Source organism: Myotis daubentonii, chromosome 5 (assembly GCF_963259705.1).
Source record: "Myotis daubentonii chromosome 5, mMyoDau2.1, whole genome shotgun sequence".
Classification (NCBI taxonomy): Eukaryota; Metazoa; Chordata; class Mammalia; order Chiroptera; family Vespertilionidae; genus Myotis; species Myotis daubentonii.
This window is the reverse complement of record NC_081844.1, coordinates 49,240,896-49,268,585: the sequence shown is the minus strand read 5'-3', so window position 1 is coordinate 49,268,585 and position 27,690 is coordinate 49,240,896. Positions and strand designations below refer to the sequence as shown.

General features: G+C 35.4%; 1 protein-coding gene across 4 annotated transcripts in view; it reads left to right on the top strand.

Moving 5' to 3' along the window:
* FSTL5 (follistatin like 5) overlaps positions 1-27,690 on the top strand; it is a 596,568-nt gene that overhangs the window by 279,701 nt on the left and 289,177 nt on the right. For all 4 annotated transcript variants that reach the window (XM_059697754.1, XM_059697753.1, XM_059697752.1 and 1 more), the window contains exon 5: positions 22,311-22,507. In XM_059697754.1, the coding sequence (XP_059553737.1) occupies positions 22,311-22,507 (197 nt within the window). The remainder of the gene's footprint in view (positions 1-22,310; positions 22,508-27,690) is intronic.

Below are 27,690 nucleotides of genomic sequence, written 5' to 3'. Positions count from 1 at the left end.
ACAGTTAACCTTCTTCCTTCTCATGACCATAAAGTGTACCTATTTTAGCCACATAACAGAAGCAGTATGGGTATGAAGTGGCTCCATCTTCAAGAACATGTGAAAGGAGAATACATTATTTTCCTAATAAAAAATACTAAAGCTTAACCAGAATAGTCTTTTTTTGCATGTAAAGAATAACGCACTATCTATATTTATTTAAGAGTACACAGACTTAAGACTTTTCAATGGCTGCATGGCTTTATTCCCCTGTCATGGATTATTATAAAGTAAGATTCTATCCTTGAATACTGTGCAAACAAGGGAAAAGACATCTTCAAAGAATGCCATATCCTGCAGTTTATTTGCTGGGGAGAAGGAAGCACATTAGTACTAGAGGCACAACAGGAGTCTCTGTTTTAATCTGTCCTTCATCCATTTCAATCACAGCTCATCGTGTATTCAAGAAACTTGATGGAATTCCTGCTATGGAGAGACATTTTTCTCAAAAAGCTTTTCTTTTGGTATTGTTATTATCCATATTGTATTAGCTGGGTAAGATACATGTAATGAAATGATATATTCAACTACAATTCAGAAGAGTGTATCAGTTGTATTGAAAATTCTGATTACAGTATACTTAAAACTGAACGTGCTAGATAAGAGTCTTTAAATCTGTGACCTAGAATGTCTGGAAGGAGAAGAGGATTTTGCTTTCCAATTAGGAGCATCGAGTTATAAAACAGAAGGAACCCTTGATAGTGCAGAAATAATTCTTTCTCACATTTTTCCAAGGAGATTTCCCTCTAAAGGAAATCCCAGACCCCTGGGAAGCATAAGGCTGAGAAACTGCCATATCCCATTCATTTCTCCCCAAAATAAATGTGCATTGAATGAATACATAAACCCAAATTAAACTCCTCCTGTTTTCCAATTATGCTGTATACTAGCCATGAAAAGATTAGGAAGAAGTAATAATATAGGTCATATAGAAAATATATAGTTTGCACAGTATTCCTCCCAGAAACACTTTCCCCCTACAAAAAAAATGCTCAAACAACAAAAATCTAAACATTAAGATATTTACAACAGTTAAAAAAAAACCTGTGACTTCTAAAATGCTGCTTTACTTATTTTTCTCCATAATGTGACAAGTGTAGCACTTTTCATCACCTAATAACAACCCCTGCAGCTGCTTAATGAAACATGGCCACCATCATTTATCATTATTTTCTAATGGTTCTCAGTATTTCCACACTCCTATCTAAAGAGCTAAAATTAATGTAGTTACATAGCCTATGATAAACTTGCCAACTACTTCAACCTATGACCAACATACATTTCATAATAGTCACTAATTCTGTTATTTTATCAGGGATTGTGTGAGCTCTTATGAGAATTAGATAAAATATGTGTTTATTTTGAAGATCTTTATCCTATCTGAGGAACAACTTGTTATAGTCATTTTTGTTGTATTTATTACTCAAATTTTTAAAACTAATAACTTTTCCTGACACTTTCTGAATTAAAACAGTGACTGAACCTTAATAGAAGTGAACTTTTAAGATTTCCAATTACTATTTCAGTCACTTGGAAGCTCTAATTTATCAAAGTTGTACTCGACAAAATCCAAATGAAAAGTTAGCAGCACTTCAGAGGTAAAGAAGTCGGAGCAGCTCTGTCTCAATTGAGAAAAAAAGGTGGTCTTTGTGTATTCATTTCCATCTGTCAGCTTCAGGAAGATTTTCCTCTTTTAAAGATTCTTTTAAAATTTAAATTTAGTCTCCCTGAAGGCTCTGAAATGTCCTTTGACGTAACTATTGAAAGCTGAAAATTGGCCAGGCCAGTGGGGAAAGCTGCTGACAGGGGCAGTTGTCTAGTTCTCAACATATAAAGAAGGAAGGAGGTGTCACATGGAAATGTTCCTCTCGGAGTCTTCTGTAAGAGGTGCTTCTCTCTGGCTTGGGTGGTTTTTTTGTGTTATTTACTCTATGTATCCCTTTAAATGTAATTAATCATTGGAGACAAAATTTATAGCATAAGCTTCTTATCTTGAACTATTTACTTAAAAATAGCAAGATAGTTGTTTGTTGTTGTTCTTGTTTGCTTTTTTCAGATCCTTAGTGATTAGGAACAAATAGGATGAAGGAGGGAAAGGGATTTTATCTCAGTGGTAAAAATAAAATGTATAAGTAGTGCTTTAAGATGAAACATCACTTTTTCAATAATTAGTTAGCCAAGTTTAATCTTCACCCGTGTATGGCATTCTGTACAACACCAGTATGATATGGTAATCTAAATTTGAACAGATGTCATGAATGTTATATCAATATTTGAAGTGCTACTATGGCTATGACTCAATATTACTTTGTAAACATCCTTATTTCAAGTGGCCTGAATCACAGCACATGGTTAAATATGCAGATTCTGGAATTTAACTGCCTGATTTTATATCTTAGCTCCAATATTCACTGATTATGCCTCTTTTGGAGACTTACTCAATACCCAATTGTCATAATTTATCCATCCATGAAAAAGAGGTAATAGTTATCTCATAATATAGTTTGCAAGTATTAAATGTGTTAATACTCAGTTTTGTATCTGTTACATGGTGAACATTCAATTACAATTGGTTGTTATTTGTTTACATTACATATACTTCCCCATTTTCTTCTTGGAGTCAGGCAAGTCATGCATTGTTCTAAAATATAAACTATGGGAACAAATCTTTAGCGCAGAATATGGATAGATAAGTATTTTGAGAGTAGAACCTAACTCCAATATATATTACTTGTGAAAGTATGAATGAGTCATACTTCTACTCTCAAAATACTTCAGGCAAAAATCCTACTTTTTTTGCCTGTATTTTACCTTTTCAAATATCAGAACATCATAAAAGTATGTCTTTAAACTGAATTGATATCACTAGTTTCTAACCCAAACAATTGTAAGTAGAGTATCAATATTTTTATTTGATCTCATACTGTGCTCATTACTACGTGAAGTATTCTGTTTATATTAGAAGAAGAACTTAACATTTGGAGTGGAGGGGCTTAGCTATGTGCCATAAACTGTTTTGAGCTCTTCACATATACAGTTTAATCATTTTGAAAATGTATGAGTTAGGTTTTGATATTATCATATTAAATAAGTACTCTAAAGTATAGAAATATCAAATGATTCATTCACACTTTCACAACTAATATATATTGGAGTTAGGTTCTTAACCTAGGCACCTTAGCTTTTCATAATTGAGAACAGTTGTTTAATAGTATATGGTTTCAATATCCAACCTGATCAAGGTTCACCTCTTGAGCTTTTATTAGAATTTACTGTAGTGATATTATAGCCCATCGTAATTTACCTCAGAAATCTAAATCTCACCTTCCTTGCTGCCCCCACAATTTTCACTTAACTCAGTTTAGAAGTTAAAATATTTTGACGTTTATTTCTTTAATAACTAATTATTACAACAAACACTTTTGTATTTAGCATGCCAGGTCATGCTAATATTTTAGCTTGGCTCCTCTCTAGTGTACTTAAAATTTGTGGGTTTTTCTATATTTTCAAATAAGCCCCATCACTGGATTATATTCTTGTGACTAATTACCAATGTTAGTAAAACTTGGGTTTGTTAAAACAGATTCTTGGGCCATACACCTGGAGTTTCTGATTCATTAAGTATTGACTGGAGCTCAGAATTTGCATTTGGACCACAATGTGATACCATTGGTATAGACTAATATAGTGCATTTTTTAATGCTTTCAATCACTATGTCCCCATGAACATTAAGTACCTTTTTTATCATTCTTATGAACATTATTTTTTAATATATTTTATTGATTAAGATATTACATATGTGTCCTTATCCCCACGTTACCCCCTCCCCTCCCCCCCCCCGCTCATGCCCTCACCCCCCTGTTGTCCATGTCCATTGGTTAGGCCTATATGCTTGCATATAAGTCCTTTGGTTGATCTTTCCCCCTTACCTCCACCCTCCCCTACCTTCCCTCCAAGGCCCGACAGTCCAATCAATGCCTCTCCGTCTCTGGATCAGGCCTTGTTCATTGGTTTATGTTGTTCATTATATTCCACAAATGAGTGAGATCGTGTGGTATTTATCCTTCTCTTACTGGCTTACTTCACTTAGCATAATGCTCTCCAGTTCCATCCATGCTGTGGCAAATGGTAAGAGTTCCTTTTTCTTCTTCCTCTTCTTAAAGAATACCTTTCAGCATTTCATATAATGCTGGTTTCGTGGTGATGAACTCCTTTAGCTTTTTCTTATCTGTGAAGCTCTTTACCTGACCTTCTATTCTGAATGATAGCTTTGCTGGATAAAGTAATCTTGGTTGTAGGTTCTTGCTATTCATCACTTTGAATATTTCTTGCCACTCTCTTCTGGCCTGCATGGTTTCTGTTGAGAAATCAGCTGACAGTCGTATGGGTACTCCCTTGTAGGTAACTGACTTTTTTTCTCTTGCTGCTTTTAAGATTCTCTCTTTGTCTTTTGCTCTTGGCATTTTAATTATGATGTGTCTTGGTGTGGTCCTCTTTGGATTCCTTTTGTTTGGGGTTCTCTGCGCTTCCTGGACTTGTAAGTCTATTTCTTTCACCAGGTAGGGGAAATTTTCTGTCATTATTTCTTCAAATAGGTTTTCAATATCTTGCCCTCTCTCTTCTTCTGGCACCCCTATAATTCTGATGTTGGTATGCTTGAAGTTGTCCCAGAGGCTCCTTACACTATCTTCATATTTTTGGATTCTTTTTTCTTTTTGCTTCTTTCGTTGGGTATTTTTTGTTTCTTCGTATTTCAAATCTTTGACTTGATTCTTGGGATCCTCTTGTCTGCTGTTGGATCTCTGTATATTATTCTTTATTTCAGTCAGTGTATGCTTAATTTCTAGTTGGTCTTTTTTCATATCCTCCAGGGTCTCACTAAATTTATCGGTGGTTTCCAGAAAATTCTTGAAAAACCTTATAAATATGGTTTTGAACTCTATATCCAGTCATTTGCTTTCCTCCATTTCTGTCAGTTGTGACCTGTTTCTTTGTCTCTGCATTTTTTATGCTTCCCTGTGTTGGTAGAGTGGTTTTGTGTGCTAGGTGTCCTGTAGGGCCCAGTGGCTCAGCCTCCCCAATTACCTGAGGTGGACACTCTTGGTGTACCCCCTTGTGGACTTTGTGCACAGTCTTGTTGTAGTTATGCCTTGATTGTTGTAGGTATCACTGGGAGGAATTGACCTCCAGGCCAGTTGGCAGTGAGAATCAGCTGTGTCTGCAGTGGAGAACTTCTCCGCTGAAGACACCATTCTGGGGCAAGACTTGCTTCAGTGGGGCTTTGGTGCTCACTGAGTCTGCCCCCTTAGTGTGTCCCTTATGGATCTGAGGAGTTGTAATCTGGATGGTCCCACTCTGACCACTGGGTACACTGGCTCTTAGATCTAAAGAGGTGCTAATTTAGTCTCTGCCTGAGGTTACCCAGCAGGAGCTACGAAAAGATCTGCAGATTCCCCTTCCTTTTTTGGAGTTTGGAGGTGCCCAGATGAGGCCCTGCTGTGAAGCAATGCAAGCTGCTGTGGGGCCTTGGGCCTTCTCTTGGAAGTTCTGGGTCTGTCTGGCCCAGCTGTAATTTGTTAGGTAATTTTCAGGTTGCAAAGGGCCAGGGCATTCATATGCAAAAGCCTCTGCCACAGCCTGGGTGGGGCGGGGTCTCAAGGAATCAACAGGGTGGAGCAAGCAGCTATGGCAGATCCTCAGCCCTGCCCTAAGGGGCTGTGCGTCTCAGTGTCCCGGTAATTTAATTGCTGCAAGCACCTCTGATGGAAAGCCGCTCTCGAGTTCCGAGTTCTGCCCACTGCCAGACAGTCCAGTTTCTCCCTGTATGAGTCCTGGGTCCCCAGAGACTTCCCAGAACGAGTTCAGAGCAGTCGGGAGCTTGTGACTCCCTCCCGATTCAAAAATACAGCAGCATCCTCAGGTACCAGCCCCCTTCCGCGCGCGAGCCTCTGTACCTTTGCACTTTACTTCCGCAGCTCCTGACTCTCAGTGTGCTTTTCTCTTTCCTTCTACTTGTAGAATTTCCACTCAGCCAGCCTTCCTGTAGTTCTGGATGATGTCCATTTTGTCTTTTTGTTGTATTTGTGAAGTTGTTGTAGGAGGCAGCAATTTCGGTGTTTACCTATGCCACCATCTTGGTTTCTCCAAACATAATTATTTTTAACCCTTGATAAAATTTTAGCTAGCAGAATATCCATATTAGATAGAAGTTGGTAAACTTTTGATTCTAAGACGATTTTTCTTCTCCATTTATTAGATATGTTTCTGTATTTCATAAACTATAAGGAATCTTTTGTGGAACAGGAGGCTGTATAATCAACTGTAATCATTTGTTAGTTACCATTGTCTCATGTTGATCACTATCACTTGGCAGGCTGTAAAGTAGCCCATACTCTTAGCCAAATTCAAATTCCAGCTCTACCATTTCTTAAAACTTATCACTCTGATTAAATTACTTTATCTCCATGTGTTACAGTTTTCTAATCCAAAATATGAGGCCATCACAGCATCTATCTCATTAGGTAGTTTTTGTATTAGACAGAATATTATATATGGCACTTAAACAATGTAGGATATATATGCCTTAGCTTTTACTATGATGATATTATAATTTGCATAACATAAAATGTTATAGAACATAAAATATTTTTGGAGAGTTTAGTATCTGATAAAATATGATGGCATAACAATTAATAGTCAAAATGAAATTGAAACCTCAGCTTAACATGTTTTTGTGCTGCTTTTGTATTTTTAATTCAACTATAATATTTCTGGTGGTTTTATAATTGAAACATTTCTGATAAAAAGTACTTCAAAAAATACCTTATTACTGGAGCAACAAATAAATTTGTTATTTACGAGAGAAGTAATTTCTTATTCTTGAGAGCATTGCATCCATTAAAATCTATTTGAAATCCTTTCATAAACACAGTACTTATAACACAGAATCCACCTTTTGTTTTAAAATCCTTTTTTTCTGATAGCCTTCCATGTATTTTATAATTGAAATTTAATCATCAGAATGGATCAGTTGTTTGGGTAAATATTTATTTCAATTCCTAATTTTAGAGAAGACTTATCATTTTCATACAAGAATAACTAATAGTGACTATGTCCTAAAGAGTAGTGTTTCACCTGATTAAAACCAAATTAACATAAACAAACTGTTCTAGGAAAATTAAATGTTGTACTGAATATCATTTAGCAGTTCCCAGAATGTTACAGTGCCAATTTGTAATAATTGTTTTATGTGTATGGACATTTAAATACTTTGAAAGAAACATAATGCTCACTGTGCATCTTCAATATGCTTTCTGTACCACAACCCTAGTAAATAAATACACAGAATGAAATATCTGATGAAAGAAATAGAGCAGCCAATAAATAAGCAGTCAGGTCTCAGAAATTTGAAAGTATATGATGTAACTACACTAGACATGACAAGTTCAGTGGGTTGATGAAAGTGCGGCTGCATCACAAGTTTCTTTTGGGACTTAATATAGAAAGGAATGGTGAGCTATTTAAAAATTTGGCACAGAAAAGACACCTGAAAATATTAATTTATAGATTACTTTAATAGTAATTAAATTGAAGTTGGCAAGATTAAAAGCAGAGAGAGTTACAAGTCAAGCAGTTAGGAAATTAATGCTAGAATCAAATTAATCATAAAAAGTCCTGAGTTAATTTACCTAATAGTATGGGTGAAGAATTATAATAGGTATTAATAATCAAGGATAGAAGAAAGTCAACTAAGATTAAGGATTTATATCATTTCCTCCTTAAGACTTTAGTAAAGTGAGATTAAAATAACAATCTACAATCATAGTAGGAGACTTAAATATCCCATTGACACCACTGGAAAATCCTCTAAACAAAAAATCAGTGAAGAAACAGCAATCCTAAATGACTCACTAGATCATATGGAATTAATTGACATCTTCAGAACATTCCCTCCCAAAGCTACAGAATATACATTCTTCTCAAGTGCACGTGGGACATTTTCAAAGTTAGACCACATATTGGGACACAGGCAAAGTCTCTTCAAATTTAAGAAGATATAAATCATTTCAAGCATCTTCTCAGTTTACAATGGCATAAAATTAGAAATCAACTACAATAAAAACAATGAAAAAAATCAAACACTTGGAGGCTAAATAGCATTCTATTAAACAATGACTAGTTTACAAAAGAGATCAAAGAAGAAATCAAAAGCATCCTGGAAACAAATGACAGTGAAAACACACCAATCCAAAATCTATGGGACACAGTGAAAGCAGTCCTGAGAGGGAAGTTTATAGCTCTACAGGCCTACCTCAAAAAACAAGAAAAAGTGGTAATAAATTACCCAACCCTACAACTTAAAGAATTAGAATGAGAGCAACAAGAAAAGCCCAGAGTAAGCAGAAGGAAGGAAATAATAAAGATCAGAGTGGAAATAAACAACATAGATACCAAAAACAATACAGAAGATCAATAAAACCAAGAGCTGGTTCTTTGAAAGGATAAACAAGATTGTTGAAACTCTAGCCAGGCTCACCAAGAAGCAAAGAGGACCCAAATAAACAAAATCAGAAATGAAAGAGGTGAATTAGTAAATGACCCCACAGACATACAAAGGATTGTAAAAAAATATTACAAACAACTCTACTCCAACAAACTGGACAACCTAAACAAAATGGACTTCCAAAATGATTGACATTTTTCAGTAAATTAAGTACCAAAATTTTCTTTTCTTTGCTGAGACCAAGTCTGGGAAAGATCATGTAAGAATGATTTGAGGGGCCATTAAAATAAAATAGAATTTCAGGTCATGCCTTGCATAGCTTTCAATTTAGTCTCTAAACCTGGCAGAATTTGAAAAAGATAGCGTTGTGCTAGAGACCTCATCCTGAATCAAGTGTTGAATACCTGCCAAAGACTAATCTGCACTTTAGGGGGCCATGACCAGGTAAGGACTGGAATCAATCAGTGGCATCAGGTGTACTGTCTCCAGAATGTTTCCACAGAACGTCTGTTATGAATAAGAAAAATGTAAAATATGTGAACAGCACCCTTTTCAGTTCGAACTCTATTTACTAAATAGTGACACCATTTTCTTTGAACCATATCTTTGGTGATTTTCTCCACCAGATATTTTTTCTCCAATGAAATAACTTTTGAAAAGCAGTATTTTCATCGTACGTAAATCATGATTTCAGTCATTATGGTCAGATCTCTTTACATTAGATATGAAACAGTATGATAGAGTAATAATGGTATAAAAATTAGATGCTCATGAAAAAGGTCCTTGTTAGAATTCATAATAGCCTATTTAAAATAAAATACAGAAATGATGCCTAGTGCAAAACAATAAAGGCAGGGTTGCCATCAGTTGTGCGATGCAGAAAGGCACTTGGTGAAGGCAGGAAGTGGGGCTGAAAACCAGTGCATGTCACTTTTCATGCTAGGCACTATAGAGCACTTTTGTACTCACCAAGAAGTGCTTTCTTCTTTCCACAAAGAGTTGTATTCACCAGTGATTTCTTCTTTGCACAAAGACAGTATTTGCTTGCAAAGCTTTGTACCAAGGGTTGTGTGCAGGCAGGTAAGTGCCTTTCTTCAGTCATGAGAAGGTGCAGTCAAGTCTAAAAGACCCCTGTTAGAAGTGCATAGTAATTTGAAAATTTTTTTAATCCAACCAATCACAATGTTGGGTCTTCAGGAAGTTGTAATAGATTCTGATATTTTGGTTTGCTGTATGACCTTGTAAAATATCTTTGTTTGTAATGTCATCAACACTGTTAAAAGAGAAAAATGGTAATTGGCGTATGAGCTACCCTTTTCATTGGCTAATCAGGGCTATATGCAAATTAACTGCCAACTAAGATTGGCAGTTAACTGCCAACAAGATGGTGGTTAATTTGCATATGTAGGCACAATGCAGGGAGGCGAAAGGGAAAGCAGGAAGAAGCCTCCTGCCACTGACAGTGATCGGAAACCCAGGGGGGAGCTAAGAGCTGGGGGGCAGGGCAAAGGCGGCCCTGGGGCCGCCTTTGCCCTGCCCCCCAGCCATGATCAGAGAATCAGGTGCCTTTTCCGCCCTGGCCAGTGATAGCAGGAAGTAGGGGTGGAGCCAGCGATGGGAGCTGGGCACGGTTGAAGCTGGCAGTCCCAGGAGCTAGGGGTCCCTTGCTTGGGCCTAAAGCGAAGCCCACGATCGTGGGGCCGCTGCAGCTGCGAGTCCCCGCTGCCCGGGCCGGACGCCTAGGCCAGAGGCGTCAGGCCTGGGCAAGGGGCCGATCCTGCGATTGGAGGGTGATGGGGGTCAACGCCTGAGGGCTCCCAGTATGTGAGAGGGGGCAGGCTGGGCTGAGGGACACTCCCCCCCACACACACCCAGTGCATGAATTTCGTGCACCAGGCCCCTAGTAGTACTATAATGAAATATCATTTTCTTCTTAAAAGGCTGTTATAATGATTAAAAATAATAAAATAACTATATATTTAAATACACTGGTAATGCAAGTATAGGATATTTGTTTTATAAAGGTAAAGAGTTAATTCAACTGGTGAATTCTAACTTTTTAAAGTTTATTTCGTGTAGTAATAAAGAATAGAAAAATTAAAAGATGTTTTATAAGTTTGCTATTTACATTATATATATTTTTCATGCTTTTGTTCAATTTGCTGGAGATATATTCAAATTCAGCTCTCTATATTTACTTATATATAATGACATATAGGCTGGGACAAAAGTTAACAGTTGTTCATATGGAAAATAATACAATAATTAATACATAATAACACAATATAAACTGTTCCCTGTACTCAAAACTGTAAACCTACCTTTGCCCAATCTGTCTAATCACTTGTAACTGAAATAATCCTAAGCACTGAGCCCTATTCTAAGAAAAACAATTATATATGTAGACTGTTAAAAGATTATTTTTAAAGGTAAAATGATTCTCATGCAGATATAAAATAAACATGTTAAACTGCAGTTAGCTCATTATTTATGAGGGAACTAGGCCGATATTATATAACCAGTTCAAAAAGTCAAAAAGCCATGCATTTATATGGAGTAAACCATTGTAGAAATGAACCTGGCTTTTTTTTTTTTTTTTTCCCCACAAAAGGGGGTAGAGAAATCAACAGAACCTACCAGGCAGAATTCTTTTGCAAGTTCATAGACAAGAGTTATTTTTCATTGGTATCAGTTATCTGTAATTTACAGGGTAGTAAAATGCTTCAAAGACAATGAAAGGCTAAAGTTAGATAACCCAGAAATTCATGTTATAAATAATGAAAACTTTTCCTTCTTCTTATGGAGACATCTAATAATTTCTTTCTTATTCCAAACATTTTTACCAAACTACTCGAGAAAGCACAATGTAGTCTAAACTACGTTTAAATTGTACAAAGTGAAAGTCTCTCTATATAAATTATATACGCTACTGTCATTATTTTAATTATGGAACCAAGAAGAAATAAATTTAATATTGGAAAATAAAAGAGCACTAAACCATTGTATATTTTGTATTAGTATATACATGAATGTGTAATATATTGGTATATGAATCTTAATGTATGCTGTCCTCAAGGAGAAGGTGTTTTTTTTGTTTTCACTGCTCAAAACAGGTAACTAAATCAAGAAATTGAATAAATGCAAAGTTTACAGTGTATGTAAAGAAAAATCCTGGTTTTCTTCTTTCAGAAAATTGAAAGCCAGGAATGGTTTTTTAATGTATTTATTAAATAATTCTACAACTCACTTATAAAAATGGATGACTTTAAAAACAAAGAGTTTGTAATTCGTTTTCATCCGAAAACATACATGAAAAGGACAAGAACTTAAGTGATTCTCTTTTATTCATAAGGTGAAAATTAGGAATTTTTCATCTCTTGTCTTTAGAAATTTCACACATTTTAATGAATTTTTCCGATGTAAATATATTCAAAACTCATATGCTTTTAGTTTGTAGAAAATTACTTTGAGAAAAGTCAAATTAATGAAATAGCAACTTCTCATTGTAGAAAGTTATCTTGAACTTATCTTTGACAAAGCAACCCATAAACTTTTCTGAACATAAATCAGTACCATATCAAAGGAATATGCACGCTTATTACTTGTATTAATATGACCACAGATTTTATATATACACACATACACACATACTACATAAAGGGAAATCAAAATGTCAGCTGGATTTCACAGAAAACTTTTTGATTTCAGACAATGGCAACATCTATTTTCCTCAGATTGTTCCACCTAGTTTGCATCAGTGAGTAGGTGTTTTTCTCTTTTTGAAATATAGATTTTATGAAAAAACTAGAAGCCCAGTGCGTGAAATCGCGCAGCCTGCCCACCCGCACGTGCCCCACTGCACTCACAGCCCTGCCCACCTGCGCCAGTTTTGGTCTTTACGGCGTTAGGACCACAGGCCTTTTATATCATAGATGCTCCAAGTCACTGATCATCAGAGAGATGCAAATGAGAACATCAGGAGGTATCACCTCACACTTGTCAGAATGGTTACCATCAACAAATCAATAAATGACAAATGTGGAGAAAAGGGAACCCTGTGCACTGCTGGTGGCAATGCAGACTGGTGCAACCACTATGGAAAACAGTAGGAGTTTCTTCAAAAAATTAAATATGGAACTGCCATTTGACCCAGTAATCTCATTTCTAGGAATATATCCTAAGAAACCCAAAACACCAATCAGAAATATTGTATATTTATTTGCTTTCTGTCTCATAAGCCCAATTTCTACTGATGCCATATACAGTCTACACTTATTTTAGACACCTTCTAGTATTAATTTATCCTCTTCTACTCACATCTCTTATATAGTGTGTCCTCTGCCTTTCCTAAGTACTAAATATATTTGGTAAAGGTCATTATAGGCTATTGTTAAAACACTATGCATATCCATAAAGACATGCATTACTAAATAGTTTTTTGTTACTTGTTTGACTAATTGTGAATTAAAAGAAAATGTCGAATAGTGTCATATTTCTATGGCAATACTGACAAATTGAACTATTAGCAATTATAATTTTCCAGAAAACAAAACAATGAACATTTCATTTAGGTAATTTAAAACCAATTATCCTTAATATGTAGTATATTCTATATGAGTTATTTTTTTTAATTTCAGAAAAAATTGGGAGTCCACATTGGTAATATTCTAAATAATCATTATACAGTAGAGAATGGCTGATGCATATTTAGTAACTATGTAACTAACAGAACCAGTACTTATTTGAGAATACTGAGTAATCCCTCTCTTACAAAGAGACAAATTGGCAAAATCATTTGTGTTTATTTGGTTGGTTTGGGGATAGTAGGGAGGTAATTGATGCTAGCTAGCATCAATGCTATGACTAATCGAAATATTAAATATATGATACTCATATGAAAATGTCTTTTGAAGGTCAGCAGTACAAAAAAAGAAGAAATGACAACACACAGTTGTGACTACTACAGGGACATGGGTTTTTACAGGTGACATCTATTCAGATAAATTATTTATACATGATCATTGTATTGAGATAAGAAAATTTAATTAAATGAAATTGCCCACATACATAAAATACAAATTTATTCCCAAATTCAATAAGCTATAAAATTGTTATTAATATTAACCTACTTCAAAATTAAGACTATATAAAAGTATCTATGATAAAACAACAACAGCAGCAACAACACTATGAATGTTGCTATTCTGATGTTTAGCACTAGTATATGATAGTATTTGACCATTTATAGTTGAATAAGGATAAAAATGTGTCCAGAGGTTGATGTCCATTGATTAGTATTATTTCCTTTGTGTGCTTATCAAAAAAATAAAATAAAAAGATAATATATATAGTGTGCATATATGTGTGTATGTGTGTATTAGAGACTATATACATATATCAACAAAGAAATGCTTTTTTTCACTATCACTTTTGTATTTTTCTGTGGTAAATAAAACAAAGAATATCTGAGATATTAGAAGGCTAGAAAGATGTAATCTTGACTGATTAAAATATTCAGTGACTAGAAAATACATATGATCATACTCTTAACACCAAACTGGCCATACAACCTAGGGCTTATTGATAAACTTCATGGAGAAATGAACTCAAACTAAAACTTCTATTATATACTATTACTAGAGGCCCGGTGCATGAAAATTCATACATTGGAGGGGGGTGGCCTGTTGCATGAAAATTCATGCACTGGAGGGGGGGGGTCCCTCAGCCCAGCCTGCCCCCTCTCACAGTCCAGGAACCCTCAGGGGCAGGAGGCAACCCGGCAATCAGGGGAAGGTGATGCCCCCATCACACCTCTGCTGCTGCCACTGTTGGCAGCACAAGCCTCAGCAGGCCCTGGTTACCTGAGCCTTGGGCTAGCCCTGGGCAGCTGGGGGACTGGGGGACTAGGGGATCCTGGAGACAGGCACGTGGAGTGACCAGGTGGGGGCAGTCCCGACCTTATTACAAGCCAGCTGCCCCGGTGGGGCTGAGGGGACTGGCTGCCACCATCTTATGGCTGTGGGCGCTGCCATATTTGAGGGTGGGGCAGTCAGTTAGCATAGTCTCTCCTTATTGGCTATGGGTGCCTCCATATTTGAGGGCAGGGCAGTCAATTAGCATATTCCCTCCTTATCGGCTGTGGACTCCTCCACCTTTGTGATGGTGTGAGGGTCAATTAGCATATTCCCTCTTTATTAGATAGGATAAATTTAGCATTAAATGTAATCCCTACAGAAGAGGCCTATATTCCTATTAGAGCATATTTTTTCTGTGTGTGTGTGTGTTTTTTTAAACCAAGGCATTATTCTTAATTGCTGCTTCTCTACATTTCCCATGTAGAAGTATTACAGGTTTTCTCTCTAATTGTGGCTTAGAAGTTGTCCTGGTAATACTATCTCTATTTGATTTAGATTTTTTGAAGTCATGTTGCTATGTGCATACATAATCATAATTTTTAGGCAGGGTTGGTGAATCATTCATGTCATTATTATGTGTAGTGTTTCTTAATGATGGTAGGAACACTTCTCTGTCTCAATATAGATGAAATGGCAATAAAAGCTTTATTATGCTGTATGCATTTCAGATTTCATGCATGATGGCAGTCCTTAGAAGACTAATGTTCTCGACAAAATTTCGCACTTTTTTTTAGAGTAACATGGAAGAAAGAACACTTAAAGCTTTTTGTCTTCTCAAGAGAGCAGAAGTACCTTTTGAGCTGTGTATACAGCATGAGAAAATCCTGTATTTATGAGTGTTGGGCTTATAATTCTTGAGTCAAATGTTTCTCAACTTTTCATGTAAAGTTAAACACCATGTCTATTATTGGGCTTACTATATTTTTAAGACTATGGTATGATAATTGTACTTACTTCATAGGGTCATTATTAAGGTTAAATGAATTATCTGTAAATCTTAGAACACTACAGCACACAATAATTGCTTTTTAAATATAAAGCCATTATATGCCTCTGGCTACATAGATATAAATAGCATTATGTCTATACTATCTATACAAACAATAAAATTTTCATTGAAAGAAACATCTTTGAATGATATGATAAAATTATTGAACACGATTGCTTAGTGTTCAAGAGTTCTAAGAGACCTGTTCCTTTTAAAAAAATTAGTTTTTATTGATCTTTTTAGAGAGAGATGAAGGGAGAGGGATAGAGAGATAGAAACATTAATGAGAGAGGAACATCATCAATTGACTGCCTCTACACCTGCACCTGCTGCCTCCTAATGGCCCCTACCGGGGATCAGGTCCACAACCTGGGCATGTGCTCTGACCAGGAATAGAACCAGTGACCTCTTGGTTCCTGAGTCAGTGCTCAACCACTGAGCCATATTGAGCAAGCTAAGAAACCTATTCTTTTTATTATTATTATTTTGTTTTATTGCTTAAAGTATTACAAAGTATATTATATATGTCTCCCCCCCCTTGACCTTCCCCCGGCCTCCCCTACCCCCCAGTGTCTTGTGTCCATTGGTTATGCTTATATGCATGCAAAGAAGTCCTTTGGTTGATCTCTTACCCCCTCCACCCCATACCTTCCCTGACCTTCCCACTATAGTTTGACAGTCTGTTGGATGCTGCTCTGCCTCTGTATCTATTTTTGTTCATCAGTTTATAATGGTCTTTATTATCCATAAATGAGTGAGATCATGTAGTATTTTTCTTTCATTGACTGGCTTATTTCACTTAGCATATGCTCTCCAGTTCCATCCATGCTGTTGCAAATGGTAAGAATTCTTTCTTTTTTACAGCAACATAGTATTCCATTGTGTAGATGTACCACAGTTTTCTAATCCATTCATCTGCTGATGGGCACTTAGGCTGTTTCCAGATCTTAGCTATGGTGAATTGTGCTGCTATGAACATAGGGATGCATATATTCTTTCTGATTGGTGTTTCTGGTTTCTTGGGATATATTCCTAGAAGTGTGAATCTTAGTTTTGACTATATTTGATGCACTGATAGTAACTTTTTTGTAACCTGGTTAATTTTTTCACAATGATTGTCAAATTATTTAAAAATTAAAGAATATCTTTTATATAGCACTAGAGGCGCGGTGTGTGGATTCTCACACCAGTGGGGTCCCTCGGCCTGGCCTGCACGGATTGGGCTGAAACCTGCTCTCTGACATACCTCAAGGGGTCCCAGATTGCGAGAGGGTGGTTCTCAGGTGACACACCTGGAATCGGACTCATCACCTAAGAACCGCAGCTGCCAAGCCACCGCAGCTTGGCAGCTCCTGCATTGAGTGTCTGCCCTCTGTTGGTCAGTACGCGTCATAGCTACCGGTCAGATGGTCAAACAGTTGGCCAGTCATTTAAGTTTTTATATATACTAGAGGCCCGGTGTATGGATTTGTGCACCAGTGGGGTCCATCAGCCTGGCCTGCGGGGATTGGGCCGAAAGTAGCTCTCCAACATCCTTCGAGGGGTCCTGGATTGCAAGAGGGTGGTTCTTGGGTGACACACCCCAGAATCGAGCTCCCTTCTCTCTGGTTCTGCATCACCTGAGAACCGCAGCTGCCAAGTCACCACAGCTCGGCAGCTCCTGCATTGAGTGTCTTCCCCCTGGTGGTTAGTGCACATCATAGTTACCGGTCAGCAAGTCAGCCGGTGGGCCAGTCAGTTAGGCTTTTATATATATAGATATATTATTCCTAGAATTAATATAAAGTAGGTAGTAGAAATCAAAACTTAAAACTCTATAACACACAGTCTACCACCAAAACAATAAGATCTGTGCCGTGTAATATGTAGGGCAATATGCACTTACATTTTAACAGCAATTGTAGGACTGCAAAAAGATGGAAGGTCTGACATATCATGTACAAAATATTTGTACATTGGTTGCAGAAAAAAATGATTAGAAAAAACTTAATTCATACACTCCTTAACAGCATTAGCTGTTATATATTCTATAAGAGGTGTGCTTTTTCATATGAAGCACATATTTTCTAGGTCTTTACTCTAAAGATAGTGACATAAAGACTGGTAAATTCACTGACCATCAAAATAACAAATTTGACTAGTTATAATAATGAACACTGTAAGTTGTATTTACATCTGGTAAGATAAATTTATATTTTTTAATTTTTTTGAGCAATCTACATTATTGATTTCACCATCATACTGTGTTCTATTTTATTTTATTGTGTTTTCGGTTAGCATGTTCAGCATGTTTACTTTATAGTATGTGACTGTGTTTGGGAGGATGATAAGTGGTAACTGAGTAATAGCTAAGTTGCACACTCACTCCCAAGTGTGTCAGCTTTGAAGAATGTAGTTGAAAACAGAGGATAGAGTACCTAATCTTGCCCCTAAAAACATTTATGCTCATGTCTTCCTAGGTTTAGGAGAGCAAAGTGACTTGATTATTAGAGCACCTTTATTGAAATTAGAATACATAATCACATTTGCCAAATAAGAAAATCAAACTATTTTTTACTACAGCTTAGTATATAAATTTACAGTTGTCAATGTGCCATATAACTGACAAAAGTACATCATAAGTAGTGAAGTGCTTGGACAATGAATGGTTAACTCAAAATACTTTTATTTCCAAGAAGATTCATTTCATAAATTAATGAGTAAGCATTGCAATTGAATTAATTGTTTTTAATTATTTACTTTTCTTCAACAATGCTTAAGGAGATAATAAATTAAACAAAATCAAATTTTGTATATGGAGAGAGTAGGGGAAGGGTAAAAGAATTAATATCTCTCATAAAATATATTTATTGATTTTAAAAATGTCCTGTAACCCAACTGGCATGGCTCAGTAGTTGAGCATCAACCTATGAACCAGGAGGTCATGATTGGATTCCTGATCTGAGCATGTGTCTGAGTTGCAGGCTCGATCCTCAGTGGAGGGCATGCAGGAGGCAGCTGATCAATGATTCTACACATAGTTTAACAACCTACACCTTAATATGAAGACAATAGTTTTCTATGTTAAATTTAATTAATATTAGCTAATTAAATCTTTATACTAAATTTTGACTTACTGCTTTGCTATAAATACAAAATATTTTTCTAAAAATATGAAAAATAATTCTATTAGTTATTGCAAGGTTTGAGGAACAAAATAGTTTCATTATATATTCCAATAATGAATAGACTTGGCACTAAAAGGTATCCAAGTTTTATTCTTTGAATTTTTAAGATTTCAGTTTATACAAGAATCAAATTAATCACATTCTAAACATAAATGTTAAAAGAGAAAAACGGAATTCTTATATAGTTAGGTTTGAATATTTTTGCATTGAAGGGAATTGGTATATTTTACTGATGGATGGGAGGGAAGGATACAAGTATAATTTCAAAGAGATAGGAACAAATTACAGCCTTTGAAAAACATAGTAAGCATAATTGATATGTATATAATCTATAATTCTTAGCACTTATGTACTCAAAATTGATGGTTGTACTATCAGATATATAAAATGTAATTCTCTGTTCCATGGAGACTTGGAGATGTACTGCCTGCTACACAGGGAGGGGTCATTGAATGTCAGAGTTTCTTCATCTTTCCAGGTTCCACAAGGTGGATTTTAACACCCCAGGTAGAATGACACTGCGTTGAGAGTTGGCGAAGAGGCAGTGTCATAGGAAGAATGATGGTATGGGTACTACCACACAGGGACCTCCTCTGTCTTGTTCTCAGTGTCTGGGGCAGGCTCAGCAGAGCAGCTTCTTCCTGTTCCCCCAAAGCAGGAGTGGTCAGGAAAGCATTTCTTTTCCTGAGCTACTCCAAGCTAGCACAGCCATTGACTGTTGAGATAGGAATCCAGCCAAAGAAGCTAATAAACAAAAATGCCTGATGTTATTCTTGGATGAGGACATGCTTTCTACATATCCATTGATGTTTATTTTTCTAAATATTTATTGTTCTTCATTAATAATGCTGGTCCTTTTTCTTTCACATTGAAACTTACTGAAAGGACAAGAACTATTTAATATTTCCCAATCTGCACTTTGTTCTTACTCCTTAGCCCTTTGTAATATGAATTCTGCTCTAGTTATTTATTGAAATTGTTCTGTAAAGCCATTCATCATCTCTAATTTAAGCAATATAATGGGAATGTCTTATTGTTTATCTAACTTCTATTCTGAAACATTTTACATTTCATCAGACCCTCTTTCTTGAAAAATTCTTTCCCCTTAGCTCCCTCCTTTTCGGTACTTATGGTTTTCCTACATCTCAGATACTACTTTTTTTTTTCTTTGTGAGTTCTGCTTTCTATACCTGTAATTTAAGCAGTGATATTGCCTTGAGTTTATTATTATATTTATTTTTCACTTTACCAATAATCCTTGGACAAACTTACTGAATCTGTGTATAAGTTGATTTTAAAACTCATTTCTGAAGATGAGAAGTAGAGAATAAAGGATAGAAAAGATATTGTCTCTGTAAAAATCATTCTGTTTCTTTCTAGCTCTGTAACTTTAAACCATTTATATAATCTCTTTGTGCTTTGGCCCGTCATCTGTAAAATGGTGATAATTATATTATCTATCTTTTTGGATTAATGTGAGAGTTAAGTGGTTTAATAGATACAGAGTTCCTAGTACATCGGAAGCCTGCATTACAAGTAATCTATTATTAATAACAGATGTATCTATTTATTATTTTAAAAAAATCTGTGACAGATTTTTATTGACTTAAATTATGCTGTTTTATATAGGTTTATAATTTCTTATCATACATTATCATAGAATATGTATACCTTAACTTCAAAGTTTTTTTTTTATTTTTATTTTCTTTGGATTTCCAGAAATACCTCAATGCTTGGACTTAGGAAACTTTCAGTTTGGAAACAAAAGTATTAATAGAGAACATCATGATGATACATTATTTGATTAGATCGAAATTTGAGTGCAACAACCCAAATTGAATTCCCTTCCCAAAATTTTAAATGTTGTTTAAAAGGTTTTCAGCATTTCAATTCTATTTTTCATCTGCTTCTCATCGACATTCTGACCTCCTCAGTCCCTATGATCACAGGTCAGCCCCTGCAAACTCATCCCGCCTCCCACCTCCTCACCTTCAGTCAAATGAAAGGACCTAAAGATGCAAGGTCAAATACCGAAATCCCAGGTGGGGCTATTGGAAAGGTCTATTATCATTTCCACATTCTTTCATCACACATTTCTCTCTATTTCTGAAGCACACCCACACACACATGGACACATACACCTACATTCATATTTGAAGGCTTCTTTTGTGCCACTTTCATGGACACCAAAATTGCTACCTATCCCTCTGGATTTGATTACTTCTCTCCTGTGTCTGATTCTTTTGCTATTCTTATTGCTAAAACATATTCTTATTATTTTTCTATATTGAAAACAGAATAATGTAAAATTGACTTAATCTGCAGCACAAAGTTTAGATTTTTTTTGCAAAAAAATGAAGTTCTTGACAAGATTGCTAAATAATAAAATTGATGAACAACAGTAGTCATTTTCACTGTCTTTGAAAAATAAGATAGTCTCTCATTCTCCAGCAGAGGTTGTTTTCTGTCTTATCTTAAAAGAGAATGAGACTTCAAATATTGCTTTTCAACCCAGGCTTAGATCTATATTTAAAATTCTTTAGAAATCTTCTTTCTAAACTGTAGATTCTGTCAAATCCTAATTGTCAACATTGACCACAAATATAAGTTATCTTTCCCCCCTAAAATATGACATACAAACTATTTAGGTATTATGATACCCATTTTTTTCATTTATAATTTTACATTATAAACTGTATTTTCTGTAATGTAGTTTATATCACATTTGGTCTCAATGATATGCAATTAATTTTAGTGCACTATTTATGAAGACATCAGTATGAGTCCATTGTAAGTAAAATCCTTTGTAAAATAATCATGTGAAGATTTTAGAAGGATTGTAATTACTTTTGAAAAAATTATGTCAAGCAATTATTTTTATTAACAGTGATGTTCCCACTATTCCTATGGTTATACTATGGGAGATATGAAAAACATGTAATGCATTGCTACTTTAATAAACATATTTTAGTTATGAAGATGAAATTTGAAAAGTTAAGACTTTAAGATATAAAATGCAAATACATATCATATTATACACACTAAGTATTCTAAAAGGAAAAATAAATGAATAGATGAAAAATAACAATACTTTGGGAAGAATACAAGTATGAGCTTAGTTGCATTATAAATAGAATTAAGAAAAAATGTAAATACACACATATAAATTTCTTCAAAACAAACCCAAATATTATAAACATATATCCAGTTAAAAATGTGCTATAGTATTTGGGAGCCACATATATATGTGTGTGTGTTTAAGTGCAAAATTCAGCATAATCTAACCTAATCTGGCCTTGGGCAAGCCATTTCATCTTCCTGTGCCTTATGTTCAAAACCTGTGAAATTATCAATATGGGGATGTATTATGAGGATTAAAACAAAGATATATTTAAGCACTGTAGCCAATGAGAGCTACCATGCGTTTCTATGTACCTCATAGAACCAATGACTTAGGCATAGAGAGAATACACACTAAATATATTCTTATTAGGTTTGATACAGACAAAATTTTTCTAATTTGCCATGAAAATAGCCTGATTTTTTTTCTTGCACAAGTTGTAAACTATACCAAGTAGAAACAAAAATTATGTACAAAGTATGGCATTTATAAGGTTCTAGCTTCTAAACATTAATAAAGTAAATGATTTGTTTTCCATAATATTGCTTTGAAAATAACTTAGTTCTTTTGTTACAGGAGATAACTGCAAGGCCACTGAATACAGCAAGATGAAAAGCATGCTTTTAGATTTACAAAAGCAAAAATATATTACACGAGAAAATGAAAACCCTAACGATGATGACATATCTCGGAAGAAGTTGTTGGTGGATCAAATGTTTAAATATTTTGATGCTGACAGTAACGGACTTATAGATATGAATGAACTAACTCAGGTATGATTAATGATTAACTTAAGATGTTGATTTAAATATAGCATATACAATGTTTGGACAATACATTTGTGTGGACTTATATTAATAAAATGTATATTTAATCTATATTATTTGAGAGTGTGGACACACAACATTTTGAAAGTAAAATTTGACTACTCTATAAGCAATGTTAATATAAAGCAAATTTATGTTCTTTATGTTATCTTTAACAGTTAAAAAATGAGGTTTTTATACCTTAAATACATAAAGGAATTACCAGTTCTCTATTTTATAGAATTTATAAGATATCTTCAGGTATATTCTGGAGTCTTTGTAATGTTTAATTTTCTATAGCCAACAAAACCTTGTTTATTCAGTATTCAATGGAACTATTGACCAGCAATTGAGTACCTCTATAACATAATGTAAATAAATGATTTAAGGTAATATTGAATTAGGGACATACTCCAGTACTTTTTCAATAATCAAGGCTCAATTATAATATTTTTAATTTTTATTTAATATTAAGTCCACATTATTAAATTTCATTTCTTAGAAATTTGTTGCATAAATGATACATGTAAAAGAAAATTTGTTATTAAATAGAATATATTATTAAACAAAAGTTCTTTATATGAGCCATTTGAAAAAATAGAAATATTTTTACATGTGTGTCACAGACTGATAGACTATTATTTGCTTTGAAAATAACTTATTCTTTAAAGAATATAAAGTGGTTCTGGATAGTACTGGAAATGTAAAAGAAGGGTTATGCAATTTCTCCAGAAATAAATACAGGTTTCCAGAGGTAATAGAGAGAAAAAGCCAATCTAGAGTGTCCAGGAAAATGATAACACTAAGGAATTTTGCTGACTTATTGCTGACTTATTGTGTACCTGGAGGTATATTTTGCTGCTGTGTATAGCAGTTAATATAGTTTTCAAAAAGAAATCAATAGTATATTTCCATAAAATTATATAATTCATCTTTTATCATTAATTACATGGCTTATTTTTTTAAAAATCTGACATTATAGAATATTGGTCTTATCATGAAAGTATTTCTAAGCTTTGGAATATGTAACTTAGTTTAGAGACTTCATATTAAAGTGACCTTGTGAGCAAGTTGACTATAGTTCTTGTCATTCCAGTTAATTAAAATATATATCATTTTCATTATCTTTTTAAATTCAGCCTACATTTATTGAGTAGTCATTAAGTCCCAGGAACTAGGATTAAAGCAACTGAACTCTGGAATTTTAGGGTAAAATTAGAAAACTTTTAATTAAACTCTCTGTGTTGTTATACACACTATGATTTAGTTTTCAGGATGAAACATTTTAAAATTTTATATTTATATTAATAAGATATAACAAGATAATTATATTAAAATGAATGTATAATTAAGGCATTCCATCTTGATCTATATGTATCTGACATATTGGAATATTGTGGTTTTGTTTTGTACTTATTCCTTACTTTAATAATATTTTTAGTTTTATTAACATTTACACCTCTGTAATCATTGGGTTGGGTACAAAATATGATCTGACCAAATCCTGTTATTATTATAATACCCACATCTAAATCCAAAAGGAAAATTCCTAATCATTACAGAATGGCAGTGGCAGCCCTTCATCTGTACCTGTTTGAAATGTCTGCTACATTCAAGTTTGTATTCATTTCCTAGGGTGGCCATAACAAAATACAGCAAACTGGGTGGCTAAAGCAACTTCTCTCTCAGTCTCTCTAAATCAGCCGTGGGCAAACTACGGCCCGCGGGCCGGATTCGGCCGGTTCCGCTGTTCTATCCGGCCCGCGGGGCCGAAAGAGCGGAGGGTTCTCTTGCTCTCCCCTCCGCTCCTTCACCAGCAGCAGTGTTAACATGTATTAGTTCACACAGACACTCCATCCATGCTTTTGTTCCGGCCCTCCGGTCCAGTTTAAGAACCCATTGTGGCCCTCGAGTCAAGAAGTTTGCCCACCCCTGGTCTAAATCCAAAATCAAGGTTGGCAGGACCATGCTTCCTCTGAAGCCCCTGGGGGGAGGATTTCCCTTCCTCCTCTCAGCGTCTGGGAGGACCAGGCACTCCGGTCTACGCTTCCATAGTCACATTGCTTTCTCTCTGTGCCTGCCTTCACATCATCTTGCCTCTCCTTAAAAGGATACCAGTCATACTGGGTAAGGGCCGCCTTTCCTTCAGCATGACCTCATCTTAAGTTATGTAATTTCATCTTTAACAACCCTATTTCAAACAAGGTTACATTTTGAGGTCCTGGGGGTTAGGACTTCCATATATATTTTGGAAAAACACAATTCAGTAGGTAACAAAGTTCATCTGATCTAAAGTTTACTTTAGCTTTTTTGACCATTGATTGTAACTTCCTTTATTTTCTGAAGAGTGTCCTTCTTATTCATCTGAAAGTTGTGATGTGAGAGCAGAGATTATCTTCAGAATTCCATTGGTCTCTTGGCCATCTATGAAGTACATGCAAGCAAGAATCTAGAAAGGTAGAGTTACCGATTGAGGTTACCAGCTGGGACCTAGGTTAGTCTCATCAACCCAGAAAAGATTTTAAGGTCAATGAAAATGAAAGCAAAGCAAAGTGGGATTTATTGAAGATACACTCCAGACGAGGAGCAGGCCAGTCAAGAGAGACAATGGTCCAGAACTCCTGGTTTATATGGTTTAAATGAAGAATTTTCTGGGTGGAGACTTATTTATTTGCATTCAGGGGTGACTGACAGAAGAGGGTTATGTAACTATATTTCTTCTGTGCATGCACTTACCCATATTGCATACAGAAAATCCCACAGGGGGAGAAGGTGTCAAAATCACAATGTAAATTTTATTATAATTAGTCTAGGACCCTAGAAAGGTAGCATTGAGATCATGTCATTCATTTCCCTTTGAGCTTGTGCCAAGAACAGGCTGGTTCTGCACCTGCCTGCTGAAAGTCTTCTGGCTGCTGGGCTAAAGGCAGTGTTGGGATACCACTGTTCAGGACCCCAGGGCAGGCCCTAGTCCAGCCGCTCATGTCTAACTTCCTAACAACAGCAATGTTTACTGACTTCCTTCCGTACACATCCCACACCACATAAGTCACTCTTTCCTTCAACACTCAATATTGGAAATGTTAGTAGCTCATCTATCCACAATCAATTATGAAAAGAGTAATCAATTATAACAGACACTCTGGAGAAGATATAATAAATTTCTAGTTATTTATACCACAATTAATGTTTTTTGGCTTGTGTATTTTTAAATTACAAGTGATTTTAAAGAACCTATATGTCATATTATAACAAACTAGAGGCCCGATGCATGAAATTCATGCACATGGGGGCGGGGGGTCCCTCATCCCAGCCCACGCCCTCTCATAGTCAGGGAGCCCTCAGGTGATGTCTGACTGACAGCTTAGGTCTGCTCCCCAAAGAATGTCATTCTGACATCCTTAGTGCTGCCTTGGAGGCGGGAGAGGTTCCCGCCACTGCTGCTATGCTTGCCAGCCATGAGCCTGGCACATTGAGTGTCTACCCTCTGATGGTCAGTGTGCATCATAGGGACCAGTCGTTCTGCCGTCGGGTCGATTTGCATATTACCCTTCTATTATATAGGATAATACATATAAACTTTACTCATAAACTTAGAAACATGTATCATAAATTAATATAAAATTTAAACAATTTAATTTTGAGTTAAGAGGGAAAGGATCTTAATGGTGTCTATTAATAATTTACAAGCTATTATTAGCAGAAAATGTAACATGCTACCCATGATACTGCCAGTGACAAGTAAAAATTAAAGATCATAATTGGGCTTTGAGGTTTTATAAATGCAGCATGAAAGCTGGCTGCACATATTTGATTCTTGCTCCACATAATGAATACATATTCTAGAGATGCTCTTTCAGATTTTCTTTTTTTTTTCTTTTTTAAATATATTTTATTGATTTTTTACAGAGAGGAAGGGGGAGAGATAGACAGTCAGAAACATCGATGGGAGAGAAGCATCGATCAGCTGCCTCCTGCACATCTCCCACTGGGGATGTGCCCGCAACCCAGGTACATGCCCTTGACCGGAATCGAACCTGGGACCCCTCAGTCCGCAGGCCGACACTCTATCCACTGAGCCAAACCGGTCTCGGCTGGTCTTTCAGATTTTCAAGTAACTTAGAACCTAGAGGCCTGTCTAGTTGAGAGAAAAAAGACATAACAGAAGCAGTAGATATAAAGGTAAGATCTTTAATATCACAGTTAACAGATTGTCATAGCAAGAAAATATTTGCTAAAATAAAACAATTAGTTTTAGAAATAGATCCAGTCCATCCACCTATTAACCATTCCAGATTGATGGGACTGTTGATACTGAACATTGAGTCTTCCAATGTGAGGCTGATTTTTGTATGTTGGAAATAACCAACAATAAAATGTAAATTTATGACAAAGTGAAATTTTGAACTCTCAAAATACCTGCATTTTTATTAAGTTGATAAAATTTATGTTAGAACACTGGTAGATTTTTCAGTTACAGTTGAGAATCTGGAAGAGTTTAAATAGGTTATAACTGAAGAGAAATAAACAAAGATTAAGATGCAATATGCATTTCAAATGATATCAAAGCCAGTATGCTTAATTAATATTTCACAAAGGAGGCAAGAGCATACAATGGAGTCAAGATAGTGTCTTCAATAAATGGTGTTGGGAAAATTGGACAGAAAGATGCAAAAGAGTGAAACTTGACCACCAACTTACACCATACACAAAAATAAATTCAAAATGATTAAAGGACTTAAATGTAAGATGGGAAACCATAAAAATCTTAGAGGAAACCACAGGCAGCAAAATATCAGACACATGTTGTAGCAATATCTTTACCAATACAACTCATAGGGCAATGGAAACTGAGGAGAAAATAAACACATGGGGCTACATCAAAATAAAAAGCTTCTGCACAGCAAAAGAAACCATCAACAAAACAACAAGAAAGCCCACTGCATGGAAGAACATATTTTCCAATGTTATCTCTGATAAGGGTTTAAATCTCCAAAATTTATAGGGAGTTCATACAACTTAACGAAAGGAAATAAACAGTCCAATAAAAAAAAATGGACAAAGGCCCTAAATAAACACTTTTTGAAAGAGGACATACAGAAGGCCAAGAGACATATGAAAACATGCTCAAAGTCACTAATCATCTGAGA